Source organism: Mustelus asterias, unplaced genomic scaffold, assembly GCF_964213995.1.
Source record: "Mustelus asterias unplaced genomic scaffold, sMusAst1.hap1.1 HAP1_SCAFFOLD_440, whole genome shotgun sequence".
NCBI lineage: Eukaryota > Metazoa > Chordata > Chondrichthyes > Carcharhiniformes > Triakidae > Mustelus > Mustelus asterias.
The window spans coordinates 21934-38743 of record NW_027590393.1 but is presented as its reverse complement, the minus strand read 5'-3'; the positions used below and the strand labels follow the sequence as shown (position 1 = coordinate 38743).

The following is a 16810-nucleotide window of genomic DNA, read 5'->3' as shown; positions in this document are numbered from 1 at the left end:
CGCCAGGTGGCTGCACCCGAGTGATCCCACATCATTTCACTTGGACCAGGAAGACGGCCATTCTGTCCCTCAAACCCCTTCCGCTGCTAAATTCGATCATGGTTGATCTGTATTTGAACTCTTGGTTTCACGTCCAGTTTTAAAACGGGAACAGAGGCGGAGAGCTCAGTGATTGTGTACACAACTCTTCGAAAGTGTTGGCTTTCAATCCAGTGGCCGAGACCGCTGCTCATTGTGTCCCATTCTGGGAATAACTCTACAGGGAGGATGTCGAGGTGTTGGAGGATACGGAGGAGATGAGGGAACGAGGGGACTTTAGCTAATGTGCAGAGCCTGAAGAAGATGGGATTGTTCTCCTTCGAGCAGAGAAGGTGAGAGGGAGATTTAATTGAGGCATTTTAGGGGATAGGGAGAAACTGTTTGCAATGGCAGGTGAAACAGTATCCAGACAACATGGATATAAAAGCAAAAGAGGCAATTTTTTAACACATTGAGTTATTGTGATCTGGAAGGTGCTGCCTGAAAGGACAGTGGAAGCAGAGTCAATGACAACTGTCGCAAAGGGAACTAGAGGAATAGTCTACAAAGGAAAGGTTTACAGATCTAGGAGGGCAGCACGGTGGCACAGCAGGTTAGCGCTGCTGCCTCACAGCGCCAGGGACCCGGATTCAATTCCAGCCTTGGATCACTGTCTGGTTGGAGTCTGCACGTTCTCCCCGTGTCTGCGTGGGTTTCCTCCGGGTGCTCCGGTTTCCTCCCACAGTCCAAAGATGTGCGGGTTAGGTGGATTGGCCACGATAAATTACCCCTTCGTGTCAGGGGAACTAGCAGGGTAAATATGTGGTCTTACGAGAATAGGGCCTGGGTGGGATTGTGGTCGGTGCAGACTCGATGGGCCGAATGGCCTCCTCCTGCACAGTAGGGATTCTATGAATGTTGCAGGGGAGTGGATCTGATTGGATAACTTAGTCAAAAAGTGCATGTTGATGCAAGTTGTCATATATCCCTTCAAACCTTCACTGAACATAAATCAATTCATCTGAGTTCTTAAAATTCCAACTGAGTCCTGGCCTCAACGGTTTATTGAGGGGGAGGTGGGGGGGGGCAGCCCTCCAAGCCTGCGCCGATCATGATGCTGCCTAAACTAAAACCGTCTGCACTTACAGAGCCTGTATCCTCCCATTCCCATCCTATTCATGTATTTGTCTAATTGCCCCTTAAATGCCGCTATCGTACCCGCTCCCACCACCTCCCCGGGCAGCGCGTTCCAGACATTCACCACCCGCTGCGTAAAAAACTTGCCTCGCACATCTCCTCTAAACTTTACCCCACGCACCTTAAACCCATGTCCCTGAGTACTTGACTTTTCTACCCTAGGAAAGAGCATCTGACGATCCACTCTGTCCGTGCCCCTCATAATCTTGTAAACCTCTATCAGGTCACCCCTCAACCTCCGTCGTTCCAGTGAGAACGAACCGAGTTTCTCCAACCTCTCCTCATAGCTAATACCCTCCAGACCAGGCAACATCCTGATAAACCTCTTCTGTACCCTCTTCAAAGAATCCACACCCTTCTGGTAGTGTGGCGACCAGAATTGTACACAATATTCCAAATGAGGCCTAACTAAGGTTCTGTACAGCTGCAGCACGACCTGCCAATTTCTATACTCAATGCCCCGACCGATGAAGGCAAGCATGCCGTATGCCTTCTTGACAACCTTATCCACCTGGGTTGCCACTTTCAGTGATTGGTGGACATGGACCAGTGGGGTTCTACAGGGGTCAGTGCGGGGACCACAACTGTTTACAATGTATATTAATGACTTGGAGGAAGGAAGCGAATGTATTGCAACCAAATTTACAGACGACACAAAAGTAGGTGGAAAGGCAAGTTGCGAGAGGAACACAAACAGTTTACAAAGGTATTGATAGGTTAACTAAGTGGGCAAAAAGTTGGCAAATAGGGTAAAATGTGGAAAATATGAGTCCTTGGAACTCGTTGCCACAGAGAGCGGTGGGGGCAGAGTCCTTGTATCGGTTCAAGGCCGTGATGGATAGACTTTTTATCAGTAAAGATCATAGAATCCCTACAGTGCAGAAGGACGTCATTCGGCCCCTCGAGCTTGCATCGACAACAATCCCCGTAACTGCTGCCAATCCCCCTGACACTAAGGGGCAATTTATCATGGCCGATCCACGTAATCTTTAGACTGTGAGAGGAACCCCGAAGCACCCGGAGGAAACCCACGCAGACACGGGGAGAAAGTGCAGACTCCGCACAGACAGTGACCCGAGGCTGGATTTGACCCCGGGTCCCTGGCGCTGTGAGGCAGCAGTGCTAACCCACAGTGCCACCCGTGCCGCCCGGGATCAGGGGTTATGGGAAAAGGGCAGGAAAGTGGACATGAGGAATGTCAGTCAGCCATGATCCTATTGAATGGAGCAGCAGGCTCCGGGGGCTGAATGGCCTACTCCTGTTCCTATTTCTTATGATCTTGTTAAACATGTCCAATAGCCGTCAAAAGAGGAATTCTCCCATTAAATTCCCAGCCGGGCTGTGAGCTGGGATGATCTGAAGTGGAGAGCACTGTTCTCTTTTTCCATTGGCACATTAGATCTGCCTTTAATATGAGGGTCACAGCAATGCGGCAGGGAATATGTGGAGAAGACATTTTATCTGGATGGCATTCAGCCATATTGACAACTGCAAGAGGCTCACAGACATTCACACGGCCACAGACGGTGGCTGTTCTATTTATACAGGAGATGTTAGGGAGTTAGCTCGCTACTAAATGCTCAGACGGCTGAAGTTCAGCGTTGTTGCCTGACTGCTCTGCACATCTGCAGGCTGCCAGCTGTTGGATTAGCCGCAGGGCACAGTAACCGGCTCCAGCTGCCAGCATTGTGGGGTGGGGAAGGGGCGGGGGGGGAAATGCAGCACCTTCAAGGAGCAGGGAACGTGGTGAAGTGTTCAGCTCCCCCCTCCAGCCCCTCCCTCGTGTCCCCCACCCACATGGCACTTGTTGTCTAATCCAGATGGTGACAGTTGTTCGACACTGATTGGTGTCAGTCGGGTGCTGGTCTGACCCTGCGAGGGAGTGGAGGTGGGGGGGCGGGGGGGGGGGGGGGACCCTGGCCGATTTCTCCTGTTTTTGAGGCTAAGTGCCCACACCGGTGGGAAAACCGGAGTGTTTCCCCGCTGGCACCGGCAGCATCTGTCAGCTAGGGTTCGCACACCTGAACAATGTTAATGAGGCCATCTCGAACAACCCTCCAGACAGCCGACACCCAGATGCCCCAATCTCAGAGACAGGCCTCACCGCCCCCCCCCCCTTTCACTGAGCAGGGAAGCCCCTCATCCTTCCCCTCTGCCACACCACACAGGCATGAGGGTAACCTGACCTGATATTTACCACATATTGTCAGGGGCCATTCCCCTGACACTAAGGGGCAAATTAGCATGGTCAATCCACCTAACCCGCACATCTTTGGACTGTGGGAGGAAACCGGAGCACCCGGAGGAAACCCACGCAGACACGGGGAGAACGTGCAAACTCCACACAGGCAGTCACCCGTGGCTGGAATTGAACCTGGGTCCCTGGTGCTGTGAGGCAGCAGTGCTAACCATTGTGCCACCCCAATGGGTGGATTGGTTTGGATAGCCAAGGTGCCCCTTTGGATAGGGTCTCGGGACATCTTTGGTGGAGGCAAGGCATCTTTTGGGATTGTTAAATGTAAATGCGAGTGTAAAAATGCAAAAACACATCGGAACTGTCGAAGGATGCCTGGTGAGTTGGAATGGAGAGGGCTGGGGCAATGGGTGGGAGATGGTGGAATATGACTTGGCATTGAGTTGGAAGTAGGTTTGTATGGGGCTATGAAGGGGTGGGCGGAGGTGGCATGGGTGTGTTTGTGGGGGTGAGGGCTGGGGTTGCTGTTCTTTGCTTTATTCTTACTTTCACTGAATTGAACCGACTGACAGAGCAGAGAGGAAGGTCTCCCGCTCAGCTTGCCTCCATACCCATCCTGGGAGCAGTGAGTTCAACCTCCAAACCAGCCCAACCTCTCACCCCGGAATGATCAATCACAACTGCAGGCGGCCCATCATCTTTCAGGTCAGGCTCAGAGAGCGGGGAAATCGCCCCTCACTCTGCAGCCCAGACAGGAGCAATAAACGGAGCCAAGAAACCCAACCTTCTCCAGATCTGACCGTCTGTCTGAAGAACAATATATTCCACACACATTCCCAATGGGATTTAAAATCCACTTCTCTCTGGATGCTGTAATCTAGGTTGTAGCACAAGCAGGAACCATAATTATATAATTCATAAACCCTTCCACCAAGAATTCTTAACACAGGGAGGAGGAAATGAACAGTGTTGGAGTCATAGTTATTTACAGCAAACAAGGAGACCATTGGGAACAATCTAGTCAGCCCTATTGTCTCTCGCCCTGTGTGCTTATTTTCCTCAACTGTCCATCCAATTTCCTTTTGAAATCATTGTTTCCATTTGCACCGTGGGCAGTGAGTTGCAGCTCATTAACACTCGCTGGGTATTTAAGTCCATCCTCACATTCCTGCATGTCCCCGCCCCCAGACCTCCCAGCATCCTTTGCCCAAAATCTTAAACCTGTGTGGCCTAGTCTTTGTCCTATCAGCCCAATGGCAACAGCTTTTCCTTATCCAAATCTGTAATACTCTTGTTCACATCCTTCAAATCTCCCCTCAATTTCCTTCGCTCCAAGAGGAACAACCGCTTCTTCCCCAACCCTAAGCCCGGAGCTAAAATGCCCCCATCCCGGCCCTGGAACCATTCTGGTGAATCCCCTCTGCACCCTCTCACATTCTTCCTAAATTGAGCAGAATCGGGGCCTAAACCCGGGCTTTGTACAGGTTCAACATCATTTTCCTCCTTTTGTCCTCAGTGCCTTTATGTATGAAGCCCAAGATGCTTTGCAAACCGCTCTCAATATGTCCGGCCGCCTTCATTGATCGGTGCTCATGAACCTGCAGGTGTCTCTGTCCCTGCTCACTCTCCAGAATTGTGCCATTGGCTCGATCCTGTCTCTCTCTATCCCTTTGCCAAAACGTATCACCTCACACCTCCCTGTATTAGATTCCATCTGCCACTTCTCTGCCCATTCAGTCAGCCGATCTGTGTCCTGTTCCAGCTGATTTGTATCACCCGGATTCTGTCACTGGCCCACGTTTGGTATCATTGGCAGAGTTTAAAATTTTACCATGATTCCAATATCCAAATCATTGACTCTTGTTTCGTCAAAACCATCAATGAGATTGGCCAAGCACAAACTGTCTTCTCAAACCCTTGCTGGCTCTGCTAAATTAACTCGAACATCTCCAAGTGCCTGTTGATTTTTCCCTCTCATTAACGATTCCAAAACCTTCCCCATCACCGATGTTAAACTAACTGGCCTGCAGTTGCTTGGACTGTCTTTTCTTGAATATGGGCGTTACTTCCTGGTAAACCTTTTCTGTATCCTCTCCAAAGCCTCCACATCCTACTGGTTGTGTGACGACCAAAACTGTACACAATATTCTAAATGTGGCTTAAGAAAACCTTGATACAGCCACAACATGACTTGCCGATTTTTACACTCTATGCCCCGACTGATGAAGGCAAGCATGCCATGCGCCATCTTAACCACCTTATCCAGTTGTGTTGCCACTTTCAGGGAACTGTGGGCCTGTACGCCCAGATCCCTCTGCATGTTAAGCTTCTGATGGTTCTGCCATTTGCTGTATAATTCCATAAAGGCAGGCAAGCTGGGACGATTGAGCGCCGGGTTCGCTAAACACATTCAACATGCGATTTCCATCAATTTAAATAAATTAACCAGCCTCTTGCCCATTTCCAGCGAAGAGCTGACCGTGTCGGACATCCTGCGCTGGTAAAATGGCAGCGGTGGTGAAAACAGGCACCAGTCGCGCTATTGGCTTGACACCACACTTTACCACTGCGTCGTGCCTGAAAGCGGGATGGTAAAATACAGAGTACAGCTCCGTGGGGTCCTGTACTGACTTTCTTTTAAACTGAATTCCAAACTGCCCTGTGAATGAACTTAGCCCTGCTGTCCGGCATCAAATTCTGACACAACCCTCACATAACCCTGGTTCAGAGTCAGGCCCTTTAATTGTCTGCTCAGGAAATGATCCCAGAGGCTTGATTCTCATTTATAAAAAGGATGCAAAAGTTGCCAGTGACGGCGGTCTTTCTACTTCCTGTGGAACTGTTGGGAGGAGCCAGTGGGAGCAGCAGCTGTGAGCGGTAATGATAGTGCAGGGCCATGTTAGGCCATCGTCATTAGGAAGGGCAGTGGGAACCGTCACGGTCGACTGGACTCCAGTCCGCTGACAGGAAGCTTCACATCTTGGGGTCATCACACATGCTGAAGCCACCCTGTTAGACTGAGACATTTTTCACTCCGAGGGAGGGGATAGAGAGGCATTAGGTCAAGAAAGACTTGTGTTTTTATAGAGCCTTAGCAAAAAAATCCCAAGCTGCTTCACATTATTCAGAACTGGCTTGCCCAAAGGAGGCAGAGAGTGGGTATAGATGGGTCTTTTTCTAAATGGAGGTCGGTCACCAGTGGTGTGCCCCAGGGATCTGTTCTGGGACCCTTGCTGTTTGTCATTTTCATAAATGACCTGGATGAGGAAGTGGAAGGATGGGTTGGTAAGTTTGCCGACGACACGAAGGTTGGTGGGGTTGTGGATAGTCTGGAGGGATGTCAGAAGCTGCAGCATGACATAGATAGGATGCAAGACTGGGCGGAGAAGTGGCAGATGGACTTCAAACCAGATAAATGCGTCGTGGTCCATTTTGGTAGGTCAAATGGGATGAAGGAGTACAATATAAAGGGAAAGACTCTTCGTACGGTAGAGGATCAGAAGGACCTTGGGGTCCAGGTCCATAGGACTCTAAAATCGGCCCTGCAGGTGGAGGAGGTGGTTAAGAAGGCGTACGGTGTGCTGAGTTTAGGAGTCCGGGGATAATGATGCAGCTATATAAGACCCTTGTCAGACCCCACTTGGAGTACTGTGCTCAGTTCTGGTCGCCTCACTATAGGAAGGATGTGGAAAAGATAGAAAGGGTGAAGAGGAGATTTACAAGGATGTTGCCTGGATTGAGTGGCATGTCTTATGAGGATAGGCTGAGCTCGGTCTTTTCTCCTTGGAGAGACGTAGGATGAGAGGAGACCTAATAGAGGTATATAAGATGTTGAGAGGCATAGATCGGGTGGACTCTCAGAGGCTTTTTCCCAGGGTGGAAATGGCTGCTACAAGAGGACACAGGTTTAAGGTGCTGGGGGGTAGGTACAGGGGAAATGTTAGGGGGAAGTTTTTCACTCAGAGGGTGGTGGGCGAGTGGAATCGGCTGCCGTCAGTGGTGGTGGAGGCGAACTCAATAGGGTCTTTTAAGAGACTCCTGGATGAGTACATGGGACTTAATAGGATGGAGGGTTATAGGTAGGCCTAGAAGGTAGGGATATGTTCGGCACAACTTGTGGGGCTGAAGGGCCTGTTTTGTGCTGTAGTTTTCTATGTTTCTATTATTATTAATCCAGCTCACAGAACAGTTAATGCACAGGAGAAGGCCATTTGGCCCGTCATGTTTGCCCTGCCTCTCTGAAAGTACAACTCAGCCGGCCACCACTCCTCCTGCCTCATTCCCACAGCCCTCTTCAGCCAGGGAAAGCACCCTCCAAGTATCTATTCTGTTGAGCCCCTTCAGAATTTTACACATTTAATAGAATCCTTGAATCACCAAATGGTTACACAGCACAGGGGGAGGCCATTCGGCCTGCCCTATCCATCCTTGCTCTCTGCAAGAGCCATTCACTGAGTCTCACCCTTGCCTTATCTACCAGAGAATATAGGTTCAGCCCACCCTTTCTTTGCCAATATTCATTTATTTTAAGTTCCACATTATTTCTGAAGAGAGAGACACGTTGCCAAAGCTTTTCATCTCGTATGGGCCAAGTGCTTGATGGGCCGAAGGGCCTCTTCTGCACTGTATGATTCTATAATAATGTTGAGAGATCAGTATGGGTGAGATAAAATCACAACATTATATAGGTCTGAGTGGGAGGAAGCAGGTTTAATATTGAGTGTTAGAAACAGCTACTTTGGCATTCATTCAAGGCCTGGCCATTGAGTCGAGAACTGTAATGTGTGAATTCTCCAGTGAAGACATAAGCTCCGAGCTCCAGTGGTTATATAACTATTATCCAAAGACATTATCACTGTGTGCTTAATTTCCGTGGTGATCATAAATCTTTTGGATCCTGATTATTTGGAGGCGATTCCATTCTTATCTTCAGCCGTGCTTCTCCGATCTCCCCTGAGTGTTAATGGAGATTATAGGGAACCGGAGGGAGGGAGGCAGCGAGCAGTGAAACTGTTACTGCTCAGCGTCAAGAAGTGAAGATCAGGCCTCACTTAATGCAACTGCAGCCCCTCATCAGGACTAGATTGGAAACACCACCATTGGCAGGTGGGCAGCCACGTTGCTTATGTCAGCCCCACCTAAACCATTCAGCACACAAACAGGCCATTTGGCCCCTCTGGACCATGCTGGTATTTATGCTCCACATGAGGCTCTTGCCACTCTACACCAGCTCACCAGATCCTTCTATTCCTCTCTCACGCTTGTGTTTATCCAGTTGCCCCCTTAAATGTATCCATGCTATTCACCGTAGCTGTCCCCCATGAGAGCGAGTCCCACATTCTCCCCACTCCCCGTGGGAGCGAATTCCACATTCTCCCCACTCCCCGTGGGAGTGAGTCCCACATTCTCCCCCACTCCCCGTGGGAATGACTCCCACATTCTCCCCCACTCCCCATGGGAGCGAGTCCCACATTCTCCCCACTCCCCGTGGGAGTGAGTCCCACATTCTCCCCACTCCCCATGGGAGTGAGTCCCACATTCTCCCCCACTCCCCGTGGCAGCAAGTCCCGCATTCTGCGGGAGTGAGTCCCACATTCTCCCCCACTCCCCATGTGAGCGAGTCCCACATTCTCCCCCACTCCCCGCGGGAGCGAGTCCCACATTCTCCCCCACTCCCCGTGGGAGTGAGTCCCACATTCTCCCCCACTCCCCGTGGGAGTGAGTCCCACATTCTCCCCCACTCCCCGTGGGAGTGAATTCCACATTCTCCCCGACTCCCTGTGGGAGTGAGTCCCACATTCTCCCCCACTCCCCGTGGGAGTGAATTCCACATTCTCCCCGACTCCCTGTGGGAGCGAGTCCCACATTCTCCCCCACTCCCCGTGGGAGTGAATTCCACATTCTCCCCGACTCCCTGTGGGAGTGAGTCCCACATTCTCCCCATTCTCTGCGGGAGTGAGTCCCACATTCTCCTCCACTCCCCGTGGGAGTGAGTCCCACATTCTCCCCATTCTCTGCGGGAGTGAGTCCCACATTCTCCTCCACTCCCCGTGGGAGCGAGTCCCACATTCTCCCCCACTCCCCGTGGGAGCGAGTCCCACATTCTCCCCGACTCCCCGTGGGAGTGAATTCCACATTCTCCCCGACTCCCTGTGGGAGTGAGTCCCACATTCTCCCCCACTCCCCGTGGGAGCGAGTCCCACATTCTCCCGAACTCCCCGTGGGAGTGAATTCCACATTCTCCCCGACTCCCTGTGGGAGTGAGTCCCACATTCTCCCCATTCTCTGCGGGAGTGAGTCCCACATTCTCCTCCACTCCCCGTGGGAGTGAGTCCCACATTCTCCCCATTCTCTGCGGGAGTGAGTCCCACATTCTCCTCCACTCCCCGTGGGAGCGAGTCCCACATTCTCCCCCACTCCCCGTGGGAGCGAGTCCCACATTCTCCCCCACTCCCCGTGGGAGTGAGTCCCACATTCTCCCCCACTCCCCGTGGGAGTGAGTCCCACATTCTCCCCGACTCCCTGTGGGAGCGAGTCCCACATTCTCCCCCACTCCCCATGGGAGTGAATCCCACATTCTCCCCCACTCCCCGTGGGAGTGAGTCCCACATTCTCCCCATTCTCTGCGGGAGTGAGTCCCACATTCTCCCCCACTCCCCGTGGGAGTGAGTCCCACATTCTCCTCCACTCCCCGTGGGAGTGAGTCCCACATTCCCCCCCACTCCCCGTGGGAGTGAGTCCCACATTCCCCCCACTCCCCGTGGGAGTGAGTCCCACATTCTCCTCCACTCCCCGTGGGAGTGAGTCCCACATTCCCCCCACTCCCCGTGGGAGTGAGTCCCACATTCCCCCCCACTCCCCCGTGGGAGTGAGTCCCACATTCCCCCCCACTCCCCGTGGGAGTGAGTCCCACATTCTCCCCCACTCCCCGTGGGAGTGAGTCCCACATTCCCCCCCACTCCCCGTGGGAGTGAGTCCACATTCTCCCCCACTCCCCGTGGGAGTGAGTCCCACATTCTCCCCACTGCCTGGGAAAAAAGGTTTCTCCTGAATTCCAGATTTAATTTATTAACGACTCTTATGGCCCTTGTTTGGGTCGCTCCCCCCCCCTCAATGAAAACATCTCGGAGTTACGTAACCGATCTCATTGTGTACAAATCTAGACCCTCTTTGGAGATTAGGCCAAAGGTAACCCCACCCCCCCGCCCCCCCCTCCCCCCCCACCCTCCCCCCGCCCCCCCTCCCCCCGCCCCCTCCCCTCCCCCTCCCCCCCCCCCCCACCCTCCCCCGCCCCCCCCCCCCCCCCCCCCTCCCCCCCCCAACATCTCCTCCATGAACCCGGTTTACAGCAGCTTTCAGTGTGACAGTGTTGCAGTTCCATTGGGAGACGGTGGCTGGTGGTAATAACTCAAGGTCAGTAATCTAGAGGCCCAGGCTCACGCTGTGAGGCGACGCCTTCAAATCCCACCACACTTCAATTCTATTCATCAATCTGGAATTGAAAGTTAGCCTCAGTAATGGTCACCTTTAAACTATCATCGATTGTTATAAAAACCCATCTGGTTCACTGATGTTCTTTCGGGAAGGAAATCTGCTGTCCTTACCTGGTCTGGCCTACATGTGACTCCAGAGCCACAGCAATGCGGTTGACGCTTAACTGCCCCTGGCTCAGCCCAAGGGGCAAATTGGTACCGCCCGCCAGGCATCTGGCAGTGCCAAGGAGGGGGGTGGGGGCAGAGGGGCAGGGCTTATAGGGGCGATCGGTTGAGGTGGGGTATCCCGCTGCCACTCTGCACAGGGATCGCAGGTAGTGGGATGGAGGACAGCGATCAGGGCTGGCCATCCAGTTGGTGGGGGGGGGGGGGGGGGGGGGGGGGTCTGGGCTGCCGGGGGAGGGGACTCTTGGGGGGAGAGGGAACATTGGGGATTGCCGCAGAGGTCAGTGATCGGGAGGGGAGGGTGGGGGGCTGAAGGAGCAGCGATGGGGGGCTCTGGGGCTGGCCAGTGACTGGGAGGCTGGCAGTGCGGGGCTACTGTGCATGTGCCGATCTCAGAGCTGACGGATTGGCGCGTGTGCAGTGGCCCACTCAGCGCTATTCTGCCGGCCTTTCCAGCAGGAATAGGTCCCGCTCCCTGATTTTCAGAGTGAATCCCTCTCGGGCTCTCTGCAGAGCTCAGAGTGTCACAGATTCGATCTGAAACTCCCACTAAAAAAAACAGCGGGAGTTACTCCCGTTTTGATGCAAATTGGGGACTTAGAATTTCTTTGGGAGAATCCCAGCCGTTGAATTCAAGGGGCAATTAGGGATGGGCAATAAATGCTGGCCCAGCCAGCGACGCCCACACCCTGTGGATAAAGAACGCCACCTTTACACAGACTAAAATAAAAGGACAGAAAATGGTCAAAGTGAATGTGTTATTTTCCTAACTTGGTGATGGACTTCCGACCTGTAACTCGAGATCAGAAAACCATCTTCACTGGCCAATCGGCTGAGGGCCAAATGCATATCCATGGAATCAGACTTGTTAGCACAACGCGGCTGCAGACCCTTCCTACATGGGCTCAGGTATCTTTCCTTAATACAGGAGTCACCTCACCTTCACCTTGTGGCGGCACAGTGGCAAAGCAGTTCGCACTGCTGCCTCACAGCGTCAGGGACTCGGGTTCGATTCCCGGCTTGGGTCACTGTCTGTGTGGAGTTTGCACGTTCGTCCAGTGTCTGCGTGGGTTTCCTCCGGGTTCTCCGGTTTCCTCCCACAGTCCAAAAGACAGGCTGGTTAGGGTGCATTGGCCGTGCTAAATTCTCCCTCAGTGTACCCGAACAGGCGCCAGAGTGTGGCGACTGGGGGATTTTCACAGTAACTTCATTGCAGTGTTAATGTAAGCCTACTTGTGACACTAATAAATAAACTTTTCAATCACTGAACATTAATGTGTGGCATTGCCCAGACAAGGCCGGCCATCCAGCCAGGGAGTTACCTACCTACGCTGCTCCTTGATGTTCTGGGTGTCAGGCTGATGGGGACCTGGACTGTCCCAAAACTCCCACCCCGCTCGATGTAATCCATGGTGTTGTTTTCCTGTTGTTTGAGGATATCTGTAAGGGCTCTGGAAAGAGAAGAGAGAAAACTCACCAACACGCTCTGACTTGAAGAGGTTTTAAACCTCAGTAAAGCTTCTTCACTCCGTTCCCTCCTGAAGGACTCCTGGAGAAGTCACAGTGGAACATCCCCACTGGAATCCCACCTGCCCCTGGTGAACATGCTACTGAAAAGCCATTGGGAGCAGGAACCATGTCAGATTCATGTCCTCCTTACCTTGATGAACTCAATCCAGCCTGAAACACTGCAGGCCACAGGAACCACTCTACACACCAGCCCAGTCATCCACCTTAACCTTCTTAACAAATCACATCACCACTAACAACCTGGGTGGCATCGCTTAACAAATTCTCCTAGTCACCGAGCATAACTAGCATTACTAGCATGGCTCCAGTGGTGTTAATGCTGTTTGGCGACCCTACCTCAGCTGTGGCATTTCAGTGAGGCATGGTTTTGTGTTGTGGAGCTGTACCAGCAAGGCCACACCATGGAGCTGCACCACAGAGCCACATTGCTGTGTCATGGAGCCGTATGGTGGAGCTGCACCACAGAGCCACATTGACGTGCCATGGAGCCGTATGGTGGAGCTGCACCACAGAGCCACATTGCTGTGTCATGGAGCCGTATGGTGGAGCTGCACCACAGAGCCACATTGCCGTGCCATGGAGCCGTATGGTGGAGCTGCACCACAGAGCCACATTGCTGCGCCATGGAGCCATATCATGGGGTTGTACTGTGGAGCTTTGCGGTGGGGCCGCACCATTGAGGAAAGAATTGGGGTGGCACGGTGGCTAGCATTGCTGCCTCACAGTGCCAGGGACCCGGGTTCAATTCCAGCCTCAGTCACTGTCTGTGTGGATGCCATGATGTGGAGTTGCCGGCGTTGGACTGAGGTGAACACAGTAAGAAGTCTCACAACGCCAGGTTAAAGTTCAACAGGTTTATTTGGTGGCACAAACTTTCGGAGCGCTGCCCCTTCATCAGGTGAGAGCTCCAAAAGCTCGTGATTCCAAAGAAACCTGTTGGACTTTAACCTGGTGTTGTGAGACTACTTACAGTGTGTGTGTGTGTGTGTGGAGTTTGCTCATTCTCCCCGTGTCTGCGTGGGTTTCCTCCGGGTGCTCCGGTTTCCTCCCACACTCCAAAGATGTGCGGGTTAGGTGGATTGGCCGTGCTAAATTGCCCCTTAGTGTCAGGGGGACTAGCTAGGGTAAATATGCGGGGTTACGGGGATAGGACCTGGATGGGATTGTGGTCGGTGCAGACTATGGGACGAATGGCCTCCTTCTGCACTGTCGGATTCTAAGATTCTTTGACCATTTCAAATTGTAAGATCTGAATTTTGAAGGAAAGTTTTTTCTAGTCCTCGACATTGGGAATCAATCCAGCAGAAACATATATTTAGATTGCAGTCGGAGCCTGCGGCCCTCAGCTTGCTCTGATCTCACTGTTTTCTCTGTTCATTTGGATCTTCCAGCTCTGTGACCTTCCGAACATAACACACAAAAACATTTCAGCAACAACTCCAAGGCTTTGACTTTATTTTTCTCCCAATTTCTCCTCAAGCTGTTGCTTCAATGGCCAAGAAATATGACTGATAACCAAAACACAGCTGGTGGGATGGCTCCACAATGCAGCTCCATGTTGACCATCTACCTTGTCTATGCCCCTCATTATTTTATAGACCTCTATAAGATCACCCCTAAGCCTCCTACGCTCCAGGGAAAAAAGTCCCAGTCTATCCAGCCTCCCCTTATAACTCAATCCATCAAGTCCCGGGAGCATCCTAGTAAATCTTTTCTGCACTCTTTCTAGTTTAATAATATCCTTCACCCTGAGTTCGCAAAGTGGCTGGGAACTTTAAACAAACCCGCTTTACGGCAGCTAGTGCTGTAAAAAGGGGGGGGGGGTGGTTTCACTGTGTACGGGGTGGGGGGAGACACTCAGGAGACAGGTAAAGGGCACATTTTTCTCCAGGTCCAGGTAGGAAGTTTGGGCGAGAAACTTGCAGCCCCTGACCTGGGTGAGGGAAATGCCTGTTTGAGAGCAGATTTCCACTCCATCTGACGAAGGAGCAGCGCCCCGAAAGCTAATGGCATTTGCTACCAAATAAACCTGTTGGACTTTAACCTGGTGTTGTTAAAACTCTTACTGAGGGAAATGGGACAGGGTGGCCAGCCGACTGTGAGTGACGGCCAGTCCACAGGCGTTCGAGGCCAATTGGATCGATTTATTTCAAATAAAAATGTGGAAATCGGTGGCACAGTGGCGAGCACTGCTTCCTCACAGCGCCAGGGATCTGGGTTCGATTCCTGGCTTGGGTCTGTGTGGAGTCTGCACATTCTCCCCGTGTCTGCGTGGGTTTCCTCCGGGTGCTCCGGCTTCCTCCCACAGTCTGAAAGACGTGCTGGTTCGGTGGATTGGCCGTGCTAAATTCTCCCCCAGTGTACCCGAGCAGGTGCCGGAGTGTGGCGACTTGGGGAATTTCACAGTAACTTCATTGCGGTGTTAATGCAAGCCTTACTTGTCTCACTAATAAATAAACTTAACTTAAATGGCCAAAACTGGCCATTGACAAAATGGCCTCTTGCAGAAATGTAGCTGTTGTGTTTGCCTTGATGATACCGTGTCACTGAGCTCGAAAATAACTCATTGTATTGAGCTGAAGACACTAAAACTTTGGCAGAAATGCAAATCTCTTCTTTGCAGCCTGCTGCTGCAGAGAAGAAGAAGCTATAATGAAATGATGTCACCCCGACACCCTGACCCTTGGGAACACTGCATAATTGCCTCACAGTTTGATTAACATCCAGTCTGCCTTAAGGTGAACGTTAAGGAGGCCGCTGCGTGTTTTGGGAGCGAGGGAGAGGTCTGGCGTCCTGGCCAACGTTCCGCGCTCCGTCATCGCCACAAAACAAACTAACTGACCAGCCTTCCCATCGCATTGTGAAGCACAAGGCCCACTTTGTTTCAAATCAAAACCGAACGAGTGGCTTTCTAATCGGGTGAGATAACATTTGAGTGCACATGTACATCACTCACTTACAAGCATGAGGGTCAGTGGATTGTTTGATAAATGAGTCAAGCGTCATTGACAGGGCTTCAGGGAAAGGCGCAGTCACAGCAATGTGAATTAACTCTGTCACGGTATCTCTGCGCTGCTGAGCCACATTTACACAACTCAAGCACCATCTTCCATTTATTGCAATTGTCAATAATTCATCCAGCCTATCATCCCGCCCTGAGTGACAGGCAGGGTTTAGCAGCCAGTAAAACACATTCTTCCCTCAGCACTGGAGTAATGTGTCCGGGGGGAAGATTCCGGAACACTGTCCACTCCCCACACCACCAGCAAACCCGCCCCCCTCACATAGTCCTGAAGGACCTGCCACTGAGAGGAGGTGAAAATAACATCGACACAGCAATCAAAAATGCAGACTTGCATTTAGATAGTGCCTTTCTTAAGAACTCCTTTAAAGGCACGGTGGCGCAGTGGTTAGCACGGCTGCCTCGCCTCACCCCCATTTCTTGCCTTCAAACAACCGCACAACCTCAAACAGGCCATTGTCCGCAGCAAACTACCCAGCCTTCAGGAGAACAGTGACCACGACACCACACAGCCCTGCCACAGCAACCTCTGCAAGACGTGCCGGATCATCGACACGGAGGCCATCATCTCACGTGAGAACACCATCCACCAGGTACACGGTACATACTCTTGCAACTCGGCCAACGTTGTCTACCTGATACGCTGCAGGAAAGGATGTCCCGAGGCATGGTACATTGGGAACACCATGCAGACGCTACGACAACGGATGAATGAACACTGCTCGACAATCACCAGGCAAGAGTGTTCTCTTCCTGTTGGGGAACACTTCAGCGGTCACAGGCATTCAGCCTCTGATCTTCGGGTAAGTGTTCTCCAAGGAAGCCTTCACGACACATGACAATGCAGAGTCGCTGAGTAGAGACTGATAGCCAAGTTCCGCACACATGAGGACGGCCTCAACCGGGATCTTGGGTTCATGTCACACTATCTGTAACCCCCATGACCTGCCTGGGCTTGCAAAATCTCACTAACTGTCCTGTCTGGAGACAATACACAGCTCTTTAACCTGTGCTTAACCCTCTCTCCACTCACATTGTCTGTACCTTTAAGACTTGATTACCTGTAAAGACTCGCATTCCAACCATTATTTTGTAAATTGAGTTTGTGTCTTTATATGCCCTGTTTGTGAACAGAACTCCCACTCACCTGATGAAGGAGCAGCGCTCTGAAAGCTAGTGGCTTGTGCTACC

The 16810-nt window shown here is 51.9% G+C and overlaps 1 protein-coding gene across 1 annotated transcript in view; it reads right to left on the bottom strand.

The window, feature by feature from the left end:
* The window catches only part of LOC144486738 (protein shisa-9-like), a 33331-nt gene extending 20297 nt beyond the window's left edge, over nucleotides 1-13034 (bottom strand). The window contains exons 1-2 of the mRNA XM_078204767.1: nucleotides 12934-13034; nucleotides 12394-12518 (exon numbers count right to left, since the gene is read on the bottom strand). Of these exons, the coding sequence (XP_078060893.1) occupies nucleotides 12394-12518; nucleotides 12934-13034 (226 nt within the window). The remainder of the gene's footprint in view (nucleotides 1-12393; nucleotides 12519-12933) is intronic.
* Nucleotides 13035-16810: the final 3776 nt, after the last annotated feature.